Raw genomic sequence first — 17,902 nt, forward strand, 5'->3', positions numbered from 1 at the left:
TACAAGATAACAAGTCTAAGAAATCTTTATATTTCACCTTTTTTTTTTCCTAAAATACTCTAAGGCCACTAAGTACAGTGAATTCTTAGCTGAGTGATTACTCCAGCCATATTGCTGAGTTGTTCCTTTAAGAAAAGTCAGTTTCTGTAAAAGATATGCATTTTTAGCACAAATTTGGACTCTTTGCATTGTTTTAATTGGAAAACTGTTGATATAGTGATACACTCCTCTTTTTTAATATGCAAAACCTTGTTTTTCTTGAATAACAGGAAAGTGTTATGAATTATAGTTTCTTAGTTATAAATGCAAAATGCTTTCAAGCCAACATCCAGTCCAAAAGGGGTTAAAAATAATATTTCCAGAACTCCGTTGGTCTGCTTTTGTGTTTGCATCCCCTATTTGACTCTAGCCTGGAGTCTGTCCTTGACATATACACAAGCCTTCAGAGAGCAAAAGATTATAAAGCCTTTCCATCCTTTGTTGTCAGATGCTTGTTGTCAGTAGAAGCATTTGCTCAAGTCTTAGACAAATTACTACTGGTAGTGTTTGAGAAAGCTGGTGCTGTGAAGTTGTTTCCAGAAACACTTCTTGTTTATCCCTCATGGGTGGCAGCTATTGCAGACATATTTCAATTGTGTGTAACCCACTCCAGATGATGGGATTTCTTTCAGCAGTGTCAGAATTTGGCAAAGACCAGTTATTATTAATCTGTGTGTTAACCTTTTAATAACTGAATGGTTATATGGCCATGATCAGATGCCAGTTCCCAGCAGAAGCTGATAAATGCCACATAAAATATTGAACATGCATTTTTTTTCTTTAGATTTTGAAATGCTTTTCATAATTATTTTTAGTCTACTTGTTCCCCAGTTGCTCATTGTTATTCTTGAATTTCATGATAAGGTAACATTATACTGTCTTTATAAGGGTACTTTTATGATAAAGAGACAGTGTAAGGGTTACTCAGAACCCTATGAGTATTTTGTTGTAAATACAGTGTCCACATGTATCCAAATCACTTAATTTGCTCTAACTTTCTTACCTATTCCATCTCCTGATTTTATGTACATCAAATCTGTCTCCAGAGCCCATTATTTTCAGTTACTAACAAGTCAATGGACTGTTGGTGAAAAAAGTAGTACTTTTTGTCAGGCAAAGAGAAAATGATCATCACAGTGGATGAGTAGAAACTTTCTTTATGTGAACACTTGAAGTCTTTTATGAATTTTGCTTGTAGCGCCATTTCTTCTCTAAAGAAATTTACAGAAGACAGAGCTTAATGTTTCTGAGTTGTGTTTTAATTTAAAATGCTCTGGTGAAATTGTCTAGCTGCATTCACTGCAGTCAGAGTTGGAATACCTTTGTTCCTTACACAAGGCATTGGCTACTTATCCAGCCAACATATGGTCCTTTGATATTTGGCATATTTGTGGAAAAACCCCAAATTGTAAGTGCCTTGCGTGTGTGAAAACCTGGTATGGTATTAGACAAAAGAATAGTTGCTTCCTTCCTTTTGTCCAGTATTGCTATCTTAGGGGCTGAGTTATAATATTCCTACAAGTCTGATGGCCTTAAGCCAGTAAATGCCTCGAGTTTGTTTGTTTACTTGATAAAATATCTGGATTTATTCAAATCAGAAGATAACATCTCACTTAGTCTTATACAGGCAAATCTGCACCCCAATTGCAAAACTTGTGTTTAATGTTGCATGGGAACAATTTTAAACAATAAATATTTAGTCTCTCTCTGTAGTCTGGTCATATAAGGGTGCAGTGTGTGGAGAGGGCACTGCCTGAACATTCTCACACCATTTAAGGAGTTACACATGCACCACCTGAGACTGTCACTGCTGGGAGTGGGGTCCCTTCACAGCAGGCAGCTCCAGATGGCCCCAGGGTGCCTCTCCTGACTCTTTACCACACATACCCTCTCTCTCAGGTGTGCTTCCTCATACTTCAAGCTTGACCCTTGGTTTTCCATAGCAGAGTGTCAGGTGTCAGATTTCTAAAAAAAAAGTAATTTAAGAGTGGTACAGTACCTGTTAGCTGGCAGACCATGGGAAATTAAAAAGCCCTAGACTTCGGATAAGCATTATCTAGCAACATCAAAAACATCTGTGCAGTATCAATATTCTTTTCCATTCCAACCAAAAATATATCTAGATGTAAGATCACAGCTTGTCAACTAAGGCTTCAGCAAATCCAACTGCTTTAGGGGTTGACAGTGTTTAAGCATAACTTCTTTTGGGTGAATATTAAATGTCCAAGATATCTTTCCTGAGTCTCTGAAATAGTAATTTAGTGTATGTTTTACTTCCAAACTATTTTTTCCCCTTATTGTTAATATTAACTTATTTCTGTTTAATTCCAATATGCATATATTCTTTTTTCCCCCATCAGGTTTCATTTCTGGCCTCTGCTTACGTGAGCCAGCATATCTCAGAGGAAAGCTGCTTTGCCCTCGCATCTGTTACCCATTACCTTTACCTCTGCCAGTTCAGCTGGATGCTTATTCAGGTTGGTTTCTTAGTCCTTTTTATAATTTCCCCAAAACACCTATAAAAAGTAACTGATAGTTAGACTGTATTTCTATTATATTTTAGTGCATATATATACATATCTGTATATCTAGATATAAGGGAGATATAGAGCACTGAAATCCAATGCTACTAGAAGTTCAGACCTTCAGATGACTTTTATTAAATCTGCAGGGACACAATTCCAAGGGTAAATATACAAACACTATAAAGACTTCTTCCCCTAATTTCTGTTACAACTATTTATTCTTAGAACAATGAAGAATTGTCTCAGAGCAAGGAAGATTTTTTTTTCTTACTCTTAACAGTTTTTCTAAATGTTTTTTATTCGGTTTTTTGAAGCAGTCTCTTACAAGTGAAGTTTAAATGTAAACTACATTGTAATTTGTTGAGTCAGTGGCATTTTAGTCATTAAGCTTGTATAATATGACAAACATACCTTCACAAGTGTGCATTAAAATACAGAATATATGTATTCATAATTATTGCCAGAATTTTTATAGAATTATAGAATCATTTAGGAGAAGCTTTCTAGGATCATTAAGTCCAACTGTTATCTCAGATCTGCCAAGTCCACAACTAAACCATGTCCCCACATCCTTTTGTCTAGGCTGAACACCCCCAGCTCCCTCAGCCATTCCTCATCAGTCTACTACTTCAGACTACTCACAGCTGTGTTGCTCATTTGATATATTATAGAACAGTAAATGGTGGAAAAAACAATTGAACTAACATGGAACTCCATGAGCAATCAAATTAGTTGTGGAAAATTACTAATTGAAAGTTAGTCAAAGCAACAAGCTGTGGGGTTATTAGAAAAAATACATTATTATGCCCTCCTTTAGAAATGTATATTTAGCACCAGTATTTGAGTTGATTTATTTTTCTATTATTTTAAGAGGAGCTGTCCCAAGCACATTTATTATAGCATACAGCTTTATATATGCAGCTCCATATCTTACCCTACAAATTCTCCAATATGCAGGCTGTCAGACCAAACCAAGAATTGCAAATTAGGCTGCATCTAATGCAACTTCCTCTCCCAGTAATATTCATGTAACATGTGGTGTTTTCCTGGAATATGTCAGGCTCATTTTCATTGAGAACCCTAGCGGCCTCTCCAACAGCTCACCTGTGCTCATTAGCCTTAGTAAGTCACATGTAGATGGCCTCAATAGAGAAACTTGTTTGCTTTGCAAATGATGTTCTTGTAGGTTAACTACTCTAAATTATTTTTGTAAACTGTAAATTATATTCTTCACAGTTGCTCATTCACTTTATTCCTAAATTGTTTCAGAGCTCTTCACCATTTGCTAATTGTGACAAAGTAATGTTTTCCTTTTTTACTGGGATGCCTCAAGCTTTGGCAATTCAGTGTTTGATAGTATTTAATTCTATGTCTTTTACATGACATTAGGTTGCAAAAATTACTTATAATGGCAGTAAGAAAATTTGACTCTTAACAGTTGGTCATTTTTATGTCTGTAGTTGAAATCCAGTGTTATTTTTTTTGAGTAGACTTTGGTCAAATCCTAAGAACTTGCATAATACACTGCATTTAGTGGAGCCTCAGGCTTGTGTTAAACATGAAGACTATTCATGGAAATCTGACAGGACAAAAGTGCTTAAGAGGGAATCCATCAGCCTGCTGAGTGATGAGCTGCCAGGAGTAAAACTCAGAATGAAGATGATTCTCCTTTTTGTAGGTGCAGGTCTTCAGCTGAGAATGATTCTTGAACTTTGAAAGACTCAAAAGGAAGGAAATAATCTGAAATATAGATCAACCCAGTCCTCAGCTACAGTTTGCTCCTCTTGGCTGAGAATAGATCTTGAATTTATATATCTCATTATGGAGTGAGTAAGCTATATCAGGGCACAGGAATGAGTGCTGGGGACATCTCTGTGCTTGAATTGGTGACAACTCTAGAAAAGCATGTGGATCCAAGGGGAAACCAGATTGGTTCAGGAAGTCTGGATGATACTTCTGTTTGAACAGCAGTCTTAAAAGTCTGGGAAATTAATGTTTGTGTTTCTCAGCATAGTATACTTTATATACATGATTTGAAAAGCAGAATGAATAATATATTTATACTTAAATGGGACTTAAATACTTATGTCTGAAAAAGAACAAAAATACAGGAGAAGACTCTGTGTCCTTTGTGCAGTCACTGCATTTATGAGGCTGCATATCATAGTGCATATGTTTGATCATTGACTTACGTCATACAAATTCACTTGTGGCTGCCTTGATCACAAGATACAGAAATGGGTGAATGTGATAATCAAGTACAAGCACCGTATGTAAAACTGAAACATCCACAAAATCCAGGCAATTTTAAGTGATCAAAAGGTGATGGAACAACATTTCAGGCAGAAAACTAAAGAAAACACAGATTTAACAGTACAGTCAGACATTCACAGATTTATTTCTGGGGTCCAGATCAAAAATATTCGCTTTCTAGACTCCAGGATAACTTCCTTACATTTTTGTTTTTTGTAATTTTTTTGTAATTTTTTTAAATTTTTCCGTCTTCTGCATAGTGTTAGGTATAGTAATTATGCTTAATATTTTGTCTTACGTCAATGCTCTTAACAAAACAATTTATGTATAGCTTCATGTTTTAATTCTTGTTCTCTTTTTAGCTTCTTGTATTTGTAGACATATTTAATATCTGTATTTTTGCTACAAATGTAACTACTATTCAGATATTGACTGAAATGTAAGAATGGAAAGGATCTCAGAGATCACCTTCAGCATCAGGACAAAGATTCCCTCAGATCATCCTTGCCTTGTTTGTTTGTTCTTCTCCCTTTTTTATTGTATGGTATTTTTTCTTGCTTTTTATGGGGAGAAGTCAGAGAAAGTTGATAGCATTACCCAATTTTTAAAATGATGAAGCTTTCCTAACTGCAGAAGAAAAGGACTAAGCAAAGTGCAAATGGCTTTTTATGGGCCTGAAATATTTGCCTTATTTTAATGTCAGATACCCAGAAGTCTTCATCCTGACACGTGTCCCTTTGTACAGCTGAAGACCACAAACCTGTATTTTCAAATGGATTTATCTTAGGAGCACGCACTAAAAGTGTCTTTCATCTTGACAAGGAAAATAAGTTTCTTCTCATAGTATTTTATAACATGTTGCAAAAAGTAAGTTGCAGAAAAAAATTAGAAGCTGTTATTTAAAAAAAATCTATTTTTTATTTTCACTTGCCAATTCTGACACAGTAAAATTATGGAAAGATATGATTCTTTGTGCTTTCTTGACCTATTGCTGGAATGAATTAAATCAACAGTGAAAGTGTCAACTCAACAAACAAACCAGAATGAAAATCATGAACTTGCTATCACCCATACCTGAATCTTTCTCCTGCATCAATTTAATGGCACTTTAAATTTTCTATAAATTTCTATAAATTTGTGTCAGACTTGTAAGATGTCTATTGATCTTAAAGTAGGTTTGATGCTTTTTATGTTAAGAATAATTTGTTGACTGCTTAACAGCTTCAAAAAAGAATTATATAAAAGGATACAATTATTATAAAATTACACCTCCAACTATTTGTAAAAAGAAGAAAGGAAAATAGAAGTTTTCTTACTGATTTGGAAATTACTTTATTTAAAGTATTTTGCACCTGTTGTTTGCCAGCTATCTGCAGATTATCACAGGTAGTGGGGCATTGGAACAGGTTGCCCAGGTTGCCAAGTTGTGTCTACTTCATCCCTGGAAGTGTTCAAGGGCAGTTTGGAGATGAGACTTTGAGCAACTTTGTTGTCCTCGTTTAGGGCTGGTATTCTCCAGTTTAGTGATCCCATTGAAACCATGCACTGCTCTCTTGCTCCCAGCCTCCCCCCGCCGGGTCTGCCCTGCAAAGATTATGGGTTGAGATAAGAGCAATGTGCTGGAAACAGCAATGAGATAAGGGAACAAACAGTACAACAACACCGAGAGAGGGTACAAGAAAGAGATGAACGATTCACACAGAAACAGCCCCACCCAGCTGCTCCCTCGACCACATTACACCGACCCAGAACAAACCCCTTCTACCCTGAAGAGTTTCTTCCCCCAACCCCCAGCAGTGATAGGAGGTGATATAGGATAACCTCTGGGTCCCAGCCATTGCTACTGCAAAAATTAACCCTGTTCTGGCTGGTAACAGGACACTGGTCCAGTGGAAAATGTCCTGTGGTGGGAGATGGGGAACTAGGTGGCCCCTTCCAACACAAAAAATTCTAAAATTCTGTGATTATCACTAAAGATAAATGAATGAATAATTAAACAATTAAATAAATGTGTCCCAGGTTTGAGAATTTAATTTCCATTAATTGCTTCATTTTAAAAGAAAAAAACCTTCACTGAAATTCACATTATCTCATTAGAGTGTTATGTGAATAAACAATTATTTTGCATTTTATATCAGAACAAATCACAAGTTGCCCATTTGTTCTTCCACCTGAGCAGCTGGAAAATGGCTTACATTTTATTCTTCTGTTGAACTGGTAATTGTTGCAGAATGGCAACAGGAAAGGATTTGCTAACATTAGCTCCTGTATTATTTAATCGATTACATTTTGAAGCATCAAAGGGGTTGAATATAAGAACTAGTAATTATCAAAATACAAATGTGACTGTGCAGAAAATCTGGATAATCCAACCTCACTTACAGCTTTACAGCAGCTGTGGTATTAAGTGTTATGCTGTGATAAATGAGGTGAGATAACTAAATATGGCTAACCAAACACAGAACAAGGACATAAGGTATGACTTCACATGAAGAAATTTCAGCTGGTGACCGAGAACAATTTTCACCAGATTGTCAGAATTAGTAGAACCAACAGTCCCTGAGTATAATGGCATATATAGTTCAAGGATTTTGCTGTCTGTAAGTGCTTTCAGTGAGGCACAGTCTAGCCAGCACTATAAGGGCATGTAATTGAAGTATGTTTACTGACGTGTAGTGACAAACAGAATTTTGAATGAGTTTTCAGTCCCATGTAAAAGTGAACAGGACAACCAAATATTTCCACAAGCTGTGGATTTTTTTGTCCAAATACAATTTTCATCTGTTTAATATTTTCTTCCTGTGCATGTTCAGCAATGGAATTAATATTTTTTCTGTGTTCTTTCAGCCTACACCGGATAGTTGTAATTATGTGGTGGGATTTACCTGTGATCTTTTAAGGAAAATAAACTTTGCCTTTGTTTATATAGCACCAATCACCAAACAAAAACCAAAAAAGACATAATAGTTATTATATAATTAATATAATTATATACACTGGATATAGCTATGAAATCTCGTTCTCTAAAAAAGGCATTTAAAACAGTTACTAACCTTTTTTAAACAAGTTGCTACCATTCTGTGCTTTATTATTGAAAATATTGTATATTCATACCATATAAATCACAGAAAAAAATCTGAAATGATAGGTAGCTAATGAGACCTACAGAAGGAATACAGAAACAAGTGATTAAGCACTTTAATGTGAAAATTAGGTGTTCCTGAAGAAAATGGTAGACAACCTGTTGGCCGAGAAAATGTGCAAAGTTTCCCTCAATAAAATAATCATGTTGCATTTTCTTGTCACAGTATATGAATTTTTACTTATCCTTACAATAGATGGCTGAAAATGGAGCGTGTAAATTAACATTATTATATGAAACCCTTGTTTAGGCCATAGAGAGGGATGATTATGCTTATGTTAGGATTAATGAGTCCCAGAAGGTGCCCGTCCTGTCTCCATTGACTGACAAGACATGCTTAAAGGCACAAGTTCAAATCAGATACATTACATGCAAATAAGACAAATAATCCCTTATGGACCTCATATAAAAGGCCAGAAATCATAATATAGCATGTGGACCTGTAGGTATAAAATTTTTGAAGTGGAGAAAGTGAAGAAAAATTTTAAGAAAATTTTTTTTTGTGGATAGCTTAGTTGTTTATTAAGCAGTAGTGTGTAGATGTGCTTTAAAAAATGCTCACACATGACAGTGTTTATACTATGAACATCTTGAAGAAAATTCAAATATCCAAGCTATATGTTAAGTATTCCTTACTCATATTACTAATTCTTTCAAGGAATTTCAGCTATTCCACTATTTTGATTGATATAAGGTTTTAAACCACATTATGCTGTTTGATGATGAGTTGATCATAAGAAAACACAGACTGTTTTAGAGATGCCTGTAAGTTTACATTAATTTATTTGCAGTTTTTTTCTTAAACTGTTATGCATATATTACACAGAATCATAGAACCATTGAAGTTTTAGGGGTACCTTGAGGCTGTCTACCTCAAACAGCTAGGGCAGGTTGCTCAGGACCGTGGTCAGTTTGGTTTTGATTACCTACAGACACATACTCCACAACTGCTCTGGGCATCTTGGCCCAGTGTTTGACCACCCTCACAGTAAGAAAGCTTTTTCTTGAATGCAGATGAAGCTTCTTGTATGTTAATTTGGGCCCATTGCCTCTTGCCCCACTACTGGGCATCACTGAGGAGGGTGTCTCCTTCGTCACTGACTCCTATCAGATGTTGATACATATGGATGTGATCCCCCTGAGCATCCTCTTTCCAGGCTGAAAAGCCACAGCTCCCTCAGCCCCCCACCGTGGGAGAAGTTTTCCATCCCTCTATCATCCTCATGAACCATTGGTAGACTTGCTCCATGTCTGTATTGCACTGCTGACCCCAAAAACAGGATCACAGAACCATCAAAGGAGCTTAGTGTGTTTCTTACAAGATTCATACAGCTGAACAATAAGATAAAAATATTAAATATAGATAAGATTTAGAAATACTATATGCCAGTCTTCTATGTGAAGGTATGAATATCTAGAGAAAAAAGTGACTTTTGCCCCAAAAGGCTATTTTTACATTGCAAAACCAGTGTTATCTACTAAACAGGGTGTCTCTTTCTCTGTTAATCTAATTCAAAGCAGTTATATAAATAGGCATATTGTTTTTATAATGTCTTTTCATTACATAAGAGAAAAAGTGAGGGTGAAGTATTTTTGTTGGATAGTGTTTATACATATACCTGCACTGGGGCAGAAATATGCTGCATTGTGACCTTCAGAGTAATTAGTTTTTTGGCATAGTTTATAACCAGCAAGTCTACTGATTATTTTTGTGCTTTTTTCTCCAGGCCATTAATTTTTGGTATGTCCTTGTGATGAATGATGAACACACAGAGAGGCGCTATCTGCTTTACTTCCTTTTGAGTTGGGGGCTTCCAGCTTTTGTTGTTATCCTTCTTCTAATTATCCTGAGAGGAATCTACCATCACAGCACAGCGCAGATTTATGGCCTTGTCTACAGTGATCTGTAAGTGTTTCCTTAAAAAAGCATGAACAAGGCATTGTACTGTCTGTGTTGGTTTGTACTTAATTTTCTTCCATGTGGAGAGTCATATATAAGCATAGAAAACTGTCATAATTAAAACAGTATGTCTTCATAGAACCAGATGCATTTAAGTGGAGATACATAAATAAATATTTTTGCTCTTTCCTACCTTTTTTTTTCCCTCTGGCTTCTTTGCTGGCAAACTTAATCTGTGATGATAGCTCTTCTAGGATATAAGGATAATATACTTATTGATTTTGGATCACAATTACATTCTTCATGTGCAGAAAATAAATAAGTCTTCTTTTTAAAATGAATGTACAAATTCTTTTTATGAAAACAACATATGACATTGCTTTCAGGGTAGACCCACAGCAGGAGAATATTCATCTGTCTTTAATAAAAGAGGAAGATACAGTGTGCATCATTCCATTATAAGAGAACAAAATTTAGTGTTTTGTTTTTTGTTGCACGGGAATTCCAAGGGAATTCCTGTAAGTAGATACTTGAATTTCATACTGATGTTTAAATATATGCAAGTATACACACACACACACACATGTGGCCTTATAAATGTTGTTTGTATATACATATCTGTGTGTGAATCTGTACTGTGCATGGTAAGCAGGAATACCTGATTTTGATGTAAATGAGTTACATTGGGTACTAGAAGTTATGTGACCATGTTGGCTGAAGTTTAGTCCTACATTCATAGACATCAACTCAACTCAGAAATATAACTGAGATCCACAACAACAAACCATTGCTGATGTTCATGTTATATCAAGGAATGCTCCATAGCTGTGTACCATGCCATACACATCAATATTTCTCACAGAACGTGTCTTTTTCTTTATGGTAAAATGCTTCTTTGTGCATAGTAAACCCAGGGAATGTAAGTAACATAATCAAGTTCTCCGACAGCAGCCAAACTGTTTAGTTGATGGTATCATGTAGTGAAACAGTTTTCCAGTTGTTTTCTTTTGATGTCTCATTCTTTGAAAAACAAGGAAAAACCTTACAATTCTGATAAAATTATTCAGTAGAGGAAAATTACTCAGTCCAACCCATTTCCCAAATTAAATACAAAACTTTTCCAGCATTTTATTTCAGTGTAAAAAAGCTAGAAATCATCACAAGCTTAGTGAATGTGCAGCTTATTCTGTCTCAGTCAACATGAACACTCTAAGAGATATCTGCAAAAATTTTCATAAATAGCATCAATGCTAATTCCTGATTTGAAAAGCACTGTAAGGCTTGCTCTTATTTATACAAGATGGCTTTGAAAGACAGAATGTAGAAATGGGGACAGATTGAACTACAGCACTTGGTTTGTTTTCTCCAAACCAGAGTGCAGTAGTAGAAAAAGTGACAAGGAGACTTCCAAATCCAAACTCATTGCATCCTGACTTCAGAATCAGCCTCAGAAACGGTTTGAGAACAGTAGTGTGCTGGTAAGAACCCCTCACATATGAGTGCTGTAAGACTGGTTAAAGTTACAGAAGTAGTGAAGCCTGTTATCCTCACTCTCTCCTAAGTGATCACTCCTTCAGACAACCCATTTCTGCATTACTGTGGTGTCTGACCAACTGTTTTGTTCTTAACCAGTATGCCATGGGCACAATTAATAGCCAACAGCATATCTGTGTTTGGAGAAGTTCATTTTATACTTGCACTGAAGAAAAAATAGGTTCAGCCATGTTGTTTTTTATCTTTCAAAGGAAGTATTAGGATAGAGTTTCCCTCCAGATATGACAAACTCTAAACAAAAATGCCTGTATTTTATACTGTGACTCCCATGTCCATGTCACAGTATAAACCAGTAGTATACTGTTGATTACTTTAATAATTAGCAGTGTTTATATATAGTATGAACAGTTCTCTCTTCGGCATTGTGTGATTTTTTTTTTGGGTAAATTTGTCTGTATAAATGCCACCAAGCAGCATTTTTTTTAAGATTGGAGTTCAGTGACAAGTGAAAGACCTAACTGACTCAGAAGGGCTCTTTCACTCCTCCCTTGTGCTGATTCCCCTGTTGCTCAGCTGCAAAGGTTGAAGTCTCTTTGAATAAGCCTGGAAAAGATGCTGATTCCGCACAATTTTAAAGTAGTACGGGGCTCTTTTATAATATCTTTTAGAATTCTGGACCATCTCTTGGGTACAAGTCCAGTGAGTGCAGCATAATTAACCTTTAAACTCTTGTTTGTGAACAAAAGTTGGTACTTGTCATTAAACAATTCCGGCTTCTGATCTGAGAAACAGATGAGTTAGGGCAAAGCTTAAAATGGATATGGTTCACAAACTCTCAACAGCACTGAATTTTTCAGGGCTACATGAGCAATTAGAAAGCTACTTTACTGACAAAGATTTCTATTTTAGCGCTTTTACTTGCATCTTTCTTCTGTAAGTGTTAGAGAGTGACAAGTGACAAGGATGAAACTGGAGAGAGCTAGATTTTATGTAATTATTCAATTTCTCTTTCTTCTTACCTCTCCATTGTGCTATACATGTCAGTTTGAATTTGCCTCCTTATGTTTTCACCATATTAGTGAAATGTGTCTTTGTACTTTAAGAGATCTATTAGAAAAAACACCATTCTTTTTAACTGTGAGATAAAACTTTTCAGAACCTTAATGGAATGATTTTCAGAAATAAGATCTAGCTGTACATACCAAGAATGCAGCAAATGCTGAACTCTCTAGAGTTTGGGAACCACAGTAAGCTTTGGAATTTGATTTTAAGGTGAATTTTGTCTTGTTGTAAACTCATCTGTTCATAAATTTTTCTTTATTTAATAAAATAAATTCTTCTGAAAGGTGAGCTTAATCTTTTACTGCTTGGGTATTTTAAATCTCTTACCTACAGTAGCATGGTTTTATCAGCTCAGGAACTACTCTTGTTGCTGCTTTAAGCTTTGGGTCTGACTAGACCTTCTTGAAATCAAATTCACATAAGAAGGCCAAAGGACTTTATTTATTAGAGTATAAGCTAAACCAGTAACCTTTGAAAATGAGAAAATTAGAAATTATTACACTTGACAGAATAAAAATTTTAAAGTTTATAAGCAAATATCTTCCTGCCCACTGTATCTTTGCAAATGCTGTATTTCATTCATGATTTTTGTCATGCTGTTTCCTGTAATTTTTTTTTTCAATTGCAACCAGCTCTATAATTCCCTCTAGTTCCCAGAAAGTAGGAGTTTTTGTTCATATTCTCTCAGGGATCAGTGTTGGCCCAGTCCCATTTAATTATCTTTATTGATGATCTGGATGAGAGGATTGTGTCTATTGTTACAAATATGTGAATGATATGAAGTTGCACAGGAGTGTTGACCTGCAGGAGGGTAGGAATGCTCTGCAGAGGGACCTGAACAGGCTGGGTTGATGGGCCAACACCAATGGCATGAGGCTCAACAAGGCCAGGTCCTGGATACTGCACTTTGGCCACAACAACCCCATTGAGAGCTACAGGCTGGGAATGGAGTGGCTGGACAGTGCCCAGCAAAAAAAGTGCTTGGGGATGCTTGTCAATAGCTGGCTGAACATGAGCAAGCTGTGCCGAGGTGGCTCAGAAGACCAACGGCATCCTGGCCTGGGTCAGAAATGTGTGGACAGTAGCACCAGAACAGTGACTGTCCTGCTGTACTGGGCACTGGTGAGGCCACACCTCGAGTGCTGGGTTCAGTTTTGGACCCCTCAATTTAGGAAGGGCATTGAGGCGCTTGAGTGTGTTCAGAGAAGGGCAACAGAGTTGGAGAAGGTTCTGGAGCACAAGTCCTGTGAAGAAAGGCTGAGCCTGGAGAAAATGAGTCTCAGCACAGGCCTTATCACTCTCTACAACTCCCTGAAAGGAGACTGTAGTCAGGTGGGAGTCAGCCTAGTCTCCCAGACAACCAGTGACAGGATGAGAGGACATAGTCTCAAGCTGCACCAGGGGAGGTTCTTCACAGAAAGAGTGACTAGATATTACAATGGGCTGTCCAGGGACATAGTGAAGTCACTTGGAGATGTTAAAGGAAAGGCTGGGTATGGCACTTAGTGCTATAGTCTAGTTGCTGTGGTGTTTGGTCCTCAGTTGGGCTCAATGATCTCAGATCCAACCAAATTAATTCTGTGATTCTGTCTGTGTCTTAGCTGTCTTTTGCTTACTCTTTTCCCTCTGTTAATCTCTCCAGTTTCTAGAAGTGTCTCTCTTCTAGCAGAATCTTGTATTTGCCCAAGGGAGGAATGATCTCCTTTGTCAGGAGGATCCCTGTCACACATTCATTTTCCTCTTTAAAATACCATGTGGCAAACAAAGTACAAAAAAAGATATGTGCCATTACAGTACTTTATATTTGTACAAATATCCATTCACTTGGATTTAGATTCATATTTTCTCATAGCAAAAATAGGGTTAAGCTTAAATATCTTAAATATTATATTCTTAAGTATCTTCTTTGTATCATTGTCATGAAATGTCTATGAGAAATAATGGAAAAGATTTTCCAGTGACATTCCTTCTAAAAAACCCCAAATACTTCTATGTCCTCTACAGTCCAGCTCAAAGCAGAGTTTTTTTGCAGGAAAATCACTGGATCTGTGATTATGGAGCCACAACTGTGGGATAGGGAGGCTAAGCTAAAGAAGCTGGATCTATGAAATTTTTGCTCTGATTAAGGGTTACAGCTCCTCTTGTTGCTCCCATAGCAGTTTTTCTGAATCTTACATATAGGCAGAGCTCAGGGAACAGATGATCCTGCCATGGTTTTAAGCCCAGATGGACATGAAACACCATGTTTTACTTCTTCCTGTCTTTCTCCTCCATTCCAGTTGAATGAGGAGGAGAATCCAAGTGAAACTTGTATATTGAGATAAAAAGTACTTACTGTTTGAAAATAAAATAAAATAATAATGGAAAGTAATCATAATCTTAATAATTAGAATAATAACAATGATATTTTTTTATTTAAAGTGATGCACAGTGCAATTTGTCTCTCCAGTTTGTCTGGCTGATGCCAAACACCCCTTCCTGAACCCAGATTGACTGCACTTACCATTTTATATACTGTGCATGAAGCTCTGTGGTGTGGAAATATCCTTTTGGTCAGTTCAGGTCACCTGTCACAGCAATGTTTCCTTCCAGTTTATTTTGCATACCTTTTCACTGACAGAGCGTGAGACAAGGAAGAAAAAGTCCTTGACTTTGGGTAAATATGACTAGCAAAACCCCAAAACATTAGTGTCTTATCAGTACCATTCTCATTCCAGTCCAAAACACAGCACTTGTACCATCTACTGAGAAGAAATTAACTGAAACCAGGGCAGAGCCATTGTTAACATTATTGGGATAAGAAACTCCATCGAAAATGTGCCTTGGTACCAGGCCCTTTGCCATGAGTCATGGGCACTTTGTGCCATGGTTTCTCTCTCACTGAATGTCTGACAGTCTGGTGCACTGACCCTTAACCCAGTCAGAAAAATGTACTGGGTGCTGCTTTGGGTCTCACCCAGTTGAATGACTGTCTCAGTGTTGGCACACATCCCAGGAACAGATCCCTGGCTTACTAGCTGTTCCCTAAAATGGAAATCTGCTTTCTTTAAACCAAGGACCAGTAACAAGAATATTTTAGCTTGAGTGAGCTAATTTCCGTCCAAGCATTTGGATTAAGTCTCATGTCTCCTTTACTGTATCACTTCAAAAGTGTTGAATTCAGCTGTGAGCAACATTCATATCACCAGACTTTTACAGGCAGGAATAGGTAAGAAAATAGCTAAGAAATGCCACAAAACCATTCGGGAATTTTCATTTAACTCAAAGACATACTAAGAAGAAGAGGTTCGTATGACAAATCTATGAGACATTACCATCCTCTAATGCCTTTTATATTCTGCATGGACAAGAAGTGTCTCCCTGCATGGACCTCTCTCTGCAGCTTCTTTTTCCTATTATCCAAGTTTTTCCACCTCCTCTCCTCAGTTTACTGGCACATCATCTAGGATTTCAAAGCTTTCCAAACTGCTGTTGCTAGACCTCAGAACAGAATGATGTTGAATGCAAAGAAGAATGAAACAGAATGACTGTCTGTATGCAAAGCGAAGTGCTTCATGAACCACTCAGCTGAAGTTGGCGGGCAAAAAGCCTGCAGTTTTCACCACTGATTTCTCACCATTTGGGCTCTGTCCTTTTCTGCATAGTAAATTAAACCATCCTGAGCTACTGCTACTGCTACTGTAGTAGCAGTATAAATATGGATAGTAGTAGTAGTAGTAGCATGTAACAGCAGGATAAATGTCTCTGATGAACCAGAGCTACTTCAATTATGTTGACGCAGTGCCACACTACAGGCATTCTTATACATATATATACATATACACACATATGCATACACATGCATATACATATATACACACATATTTATATAGAGAAAAATCTACCAAATAAGTTAATAAAGTACAAAGTTTGACCTTTTTGTATCCTGTATTTGTGCTTTATTTTCTAAACTTTTCCTGTGTTTCCAAAGGAACATAGGTAGTTGATGTGCTACCAACTTCTAAGGATTATTTAAAAATACTTCACTTCTAAATGGGAACAGTTTAATTACTTTTCACTTATACCTCATTACCAAGACAAGTTTTCAGTGAGGAGAAATTGTTGAGGACCGTAGCAGGGGGTTGAATGTCTTTCATATATTGGCAAATATTTCTTGTAGCACATCAGAATCAGGCATAATCACTGTACTGTGCTTTTTAAAACTACAATAAAGAAAGAGAAATTCTGGCTGCTTCAACTGATGGAAGTTTGAAACATGAGTAGAGAAGAATAGTTGTTATGGAAAAATTTCCAATCATTATGGGATGGTTAATGTCTGACAAATCATGGTATTATGCTGTCATGGTTAAGAGTTAGAAAGATGGTTGTTATGGGTGAAAGTTGCACACCCTAATGACTGTGAGGCCTGGTCCTTCAAATGGGTTCAGATGAAGGGATTTTTTGTGCCCCAAAAAAACTCCAGGAACTTTTCTGGAGTCCCTGTAGTATTATGACAGGAGTATCAAAGAACATCTGCAGGATGAAGGCTTGCATCCCCATCATTGATAGCTTTTAAAAGATTCATATTTTCTTTGTAGTTGTACAAGTTACTAGTAATTTCATCCCTCCTACTTTGTCATCTTTAATCATTAAAATACAGCCTACTACTACCAAACCAAATCATTCTCAATTTATCTGTTTTCCACCAAATTAGAAAAACCTTAATCTGACATGCCAGAATAAGTTGAGAAATACTAAGATAAGCAAAAGTGAGATCAATACCAGCCACTAGTTCTGACTACCCCATTTATACTGACAAACGGAGCCCATATATAAACCTTCTTGTATTTGATCTTTGTAAAAAAGAGGTGGAAAAAAAATAGTAGGATTTTTCTTTGGTTGGCTGGGGGTTTTTTGGGTTGTTTTTTTTTTTTGTCTTTTTAATTTCACTACAGGGCTGTTCTACAACCCCCTCAATTTTGTCTCAGATTTTAGATCCATGAAGTAAGTTTTAGTGTATGTAGTGCAATAAGTTGTATTTGGAAAGGCAAACTCTTGTCTGCCCAATGTAAAAGCCACAGTAAACAACGGCGTATCTCACTGACCTGTAGTAAGATGCATAAGATTAAAAGGAATGCAGCTTTAGCCTACTGATTTGTGTTATTAGTATTACATTTAATTGTCAGTATGAAAAACATATTTTGCAGATGTTATTCTTCTTCCCAAAGGACAGGACTATGAATATGAGCTTCATTTATGTTTGACAGTTTGCACATGGAAGTGTCTTCTTTTTCAGCTAGATTTGTAGTAAGTCCTTGGTTTGGACAATGCATAGGAAAAGTAAGATTAGAGTGTCTTCCTTAAAATATAGTACTAGGGAAACATTTTCTGGCATTGTAGAAACTGTAACAAGTCTTAAATAGTAAAAACCCAAAAACATAGCCTCAACAATATATTATAGTTTCAAAGTCATTGATAATGACTCATAAACATGAGGAGCAAGCCTAG

General features: G+C 36.6%; 1 protein-coding gene across 1 annotated transcript in view; it reads left to right on the forward strand.

Annotated features, from left to right (window-relative positions):
- ADGRV1 (adhesion G protein-coupled receptor V1) overlaps window positions 1-17,902 on the forward strand; it is a 287,213-nt gene that overhangs the window by 207,132 nt on the left and 62,179 nt on the right. The window contains exons 87-88 of the mRNA XM_036402940.2: window positions 2,400-2,516; window positions 9,687-9,865. Coding sequence (XP_036258833.1) covers window positions 2,400-2,516; window positions 9,687-9,865 — 296 coding nt within the window. The remainder of the gene's footprint in view (window positions 1-2,399; window positions 2,517-9,686; window positions 9,866-17,902) is intronic.

This window comes from Molothrus ater, chromosome Z (genome assembly GCF_012460135.2).
Source record: "Molothrus ater isolate BHLD 08-10-18 breed brown headed cowbird chromosome Z, BPBGC_Mater_1.1, whole genome shotgun sequence".
NCBI lineage: Eukaryota > Metazoa > Chordata > Aves > Passeriformes > Icteridae > Molothrus > Molothrus ater.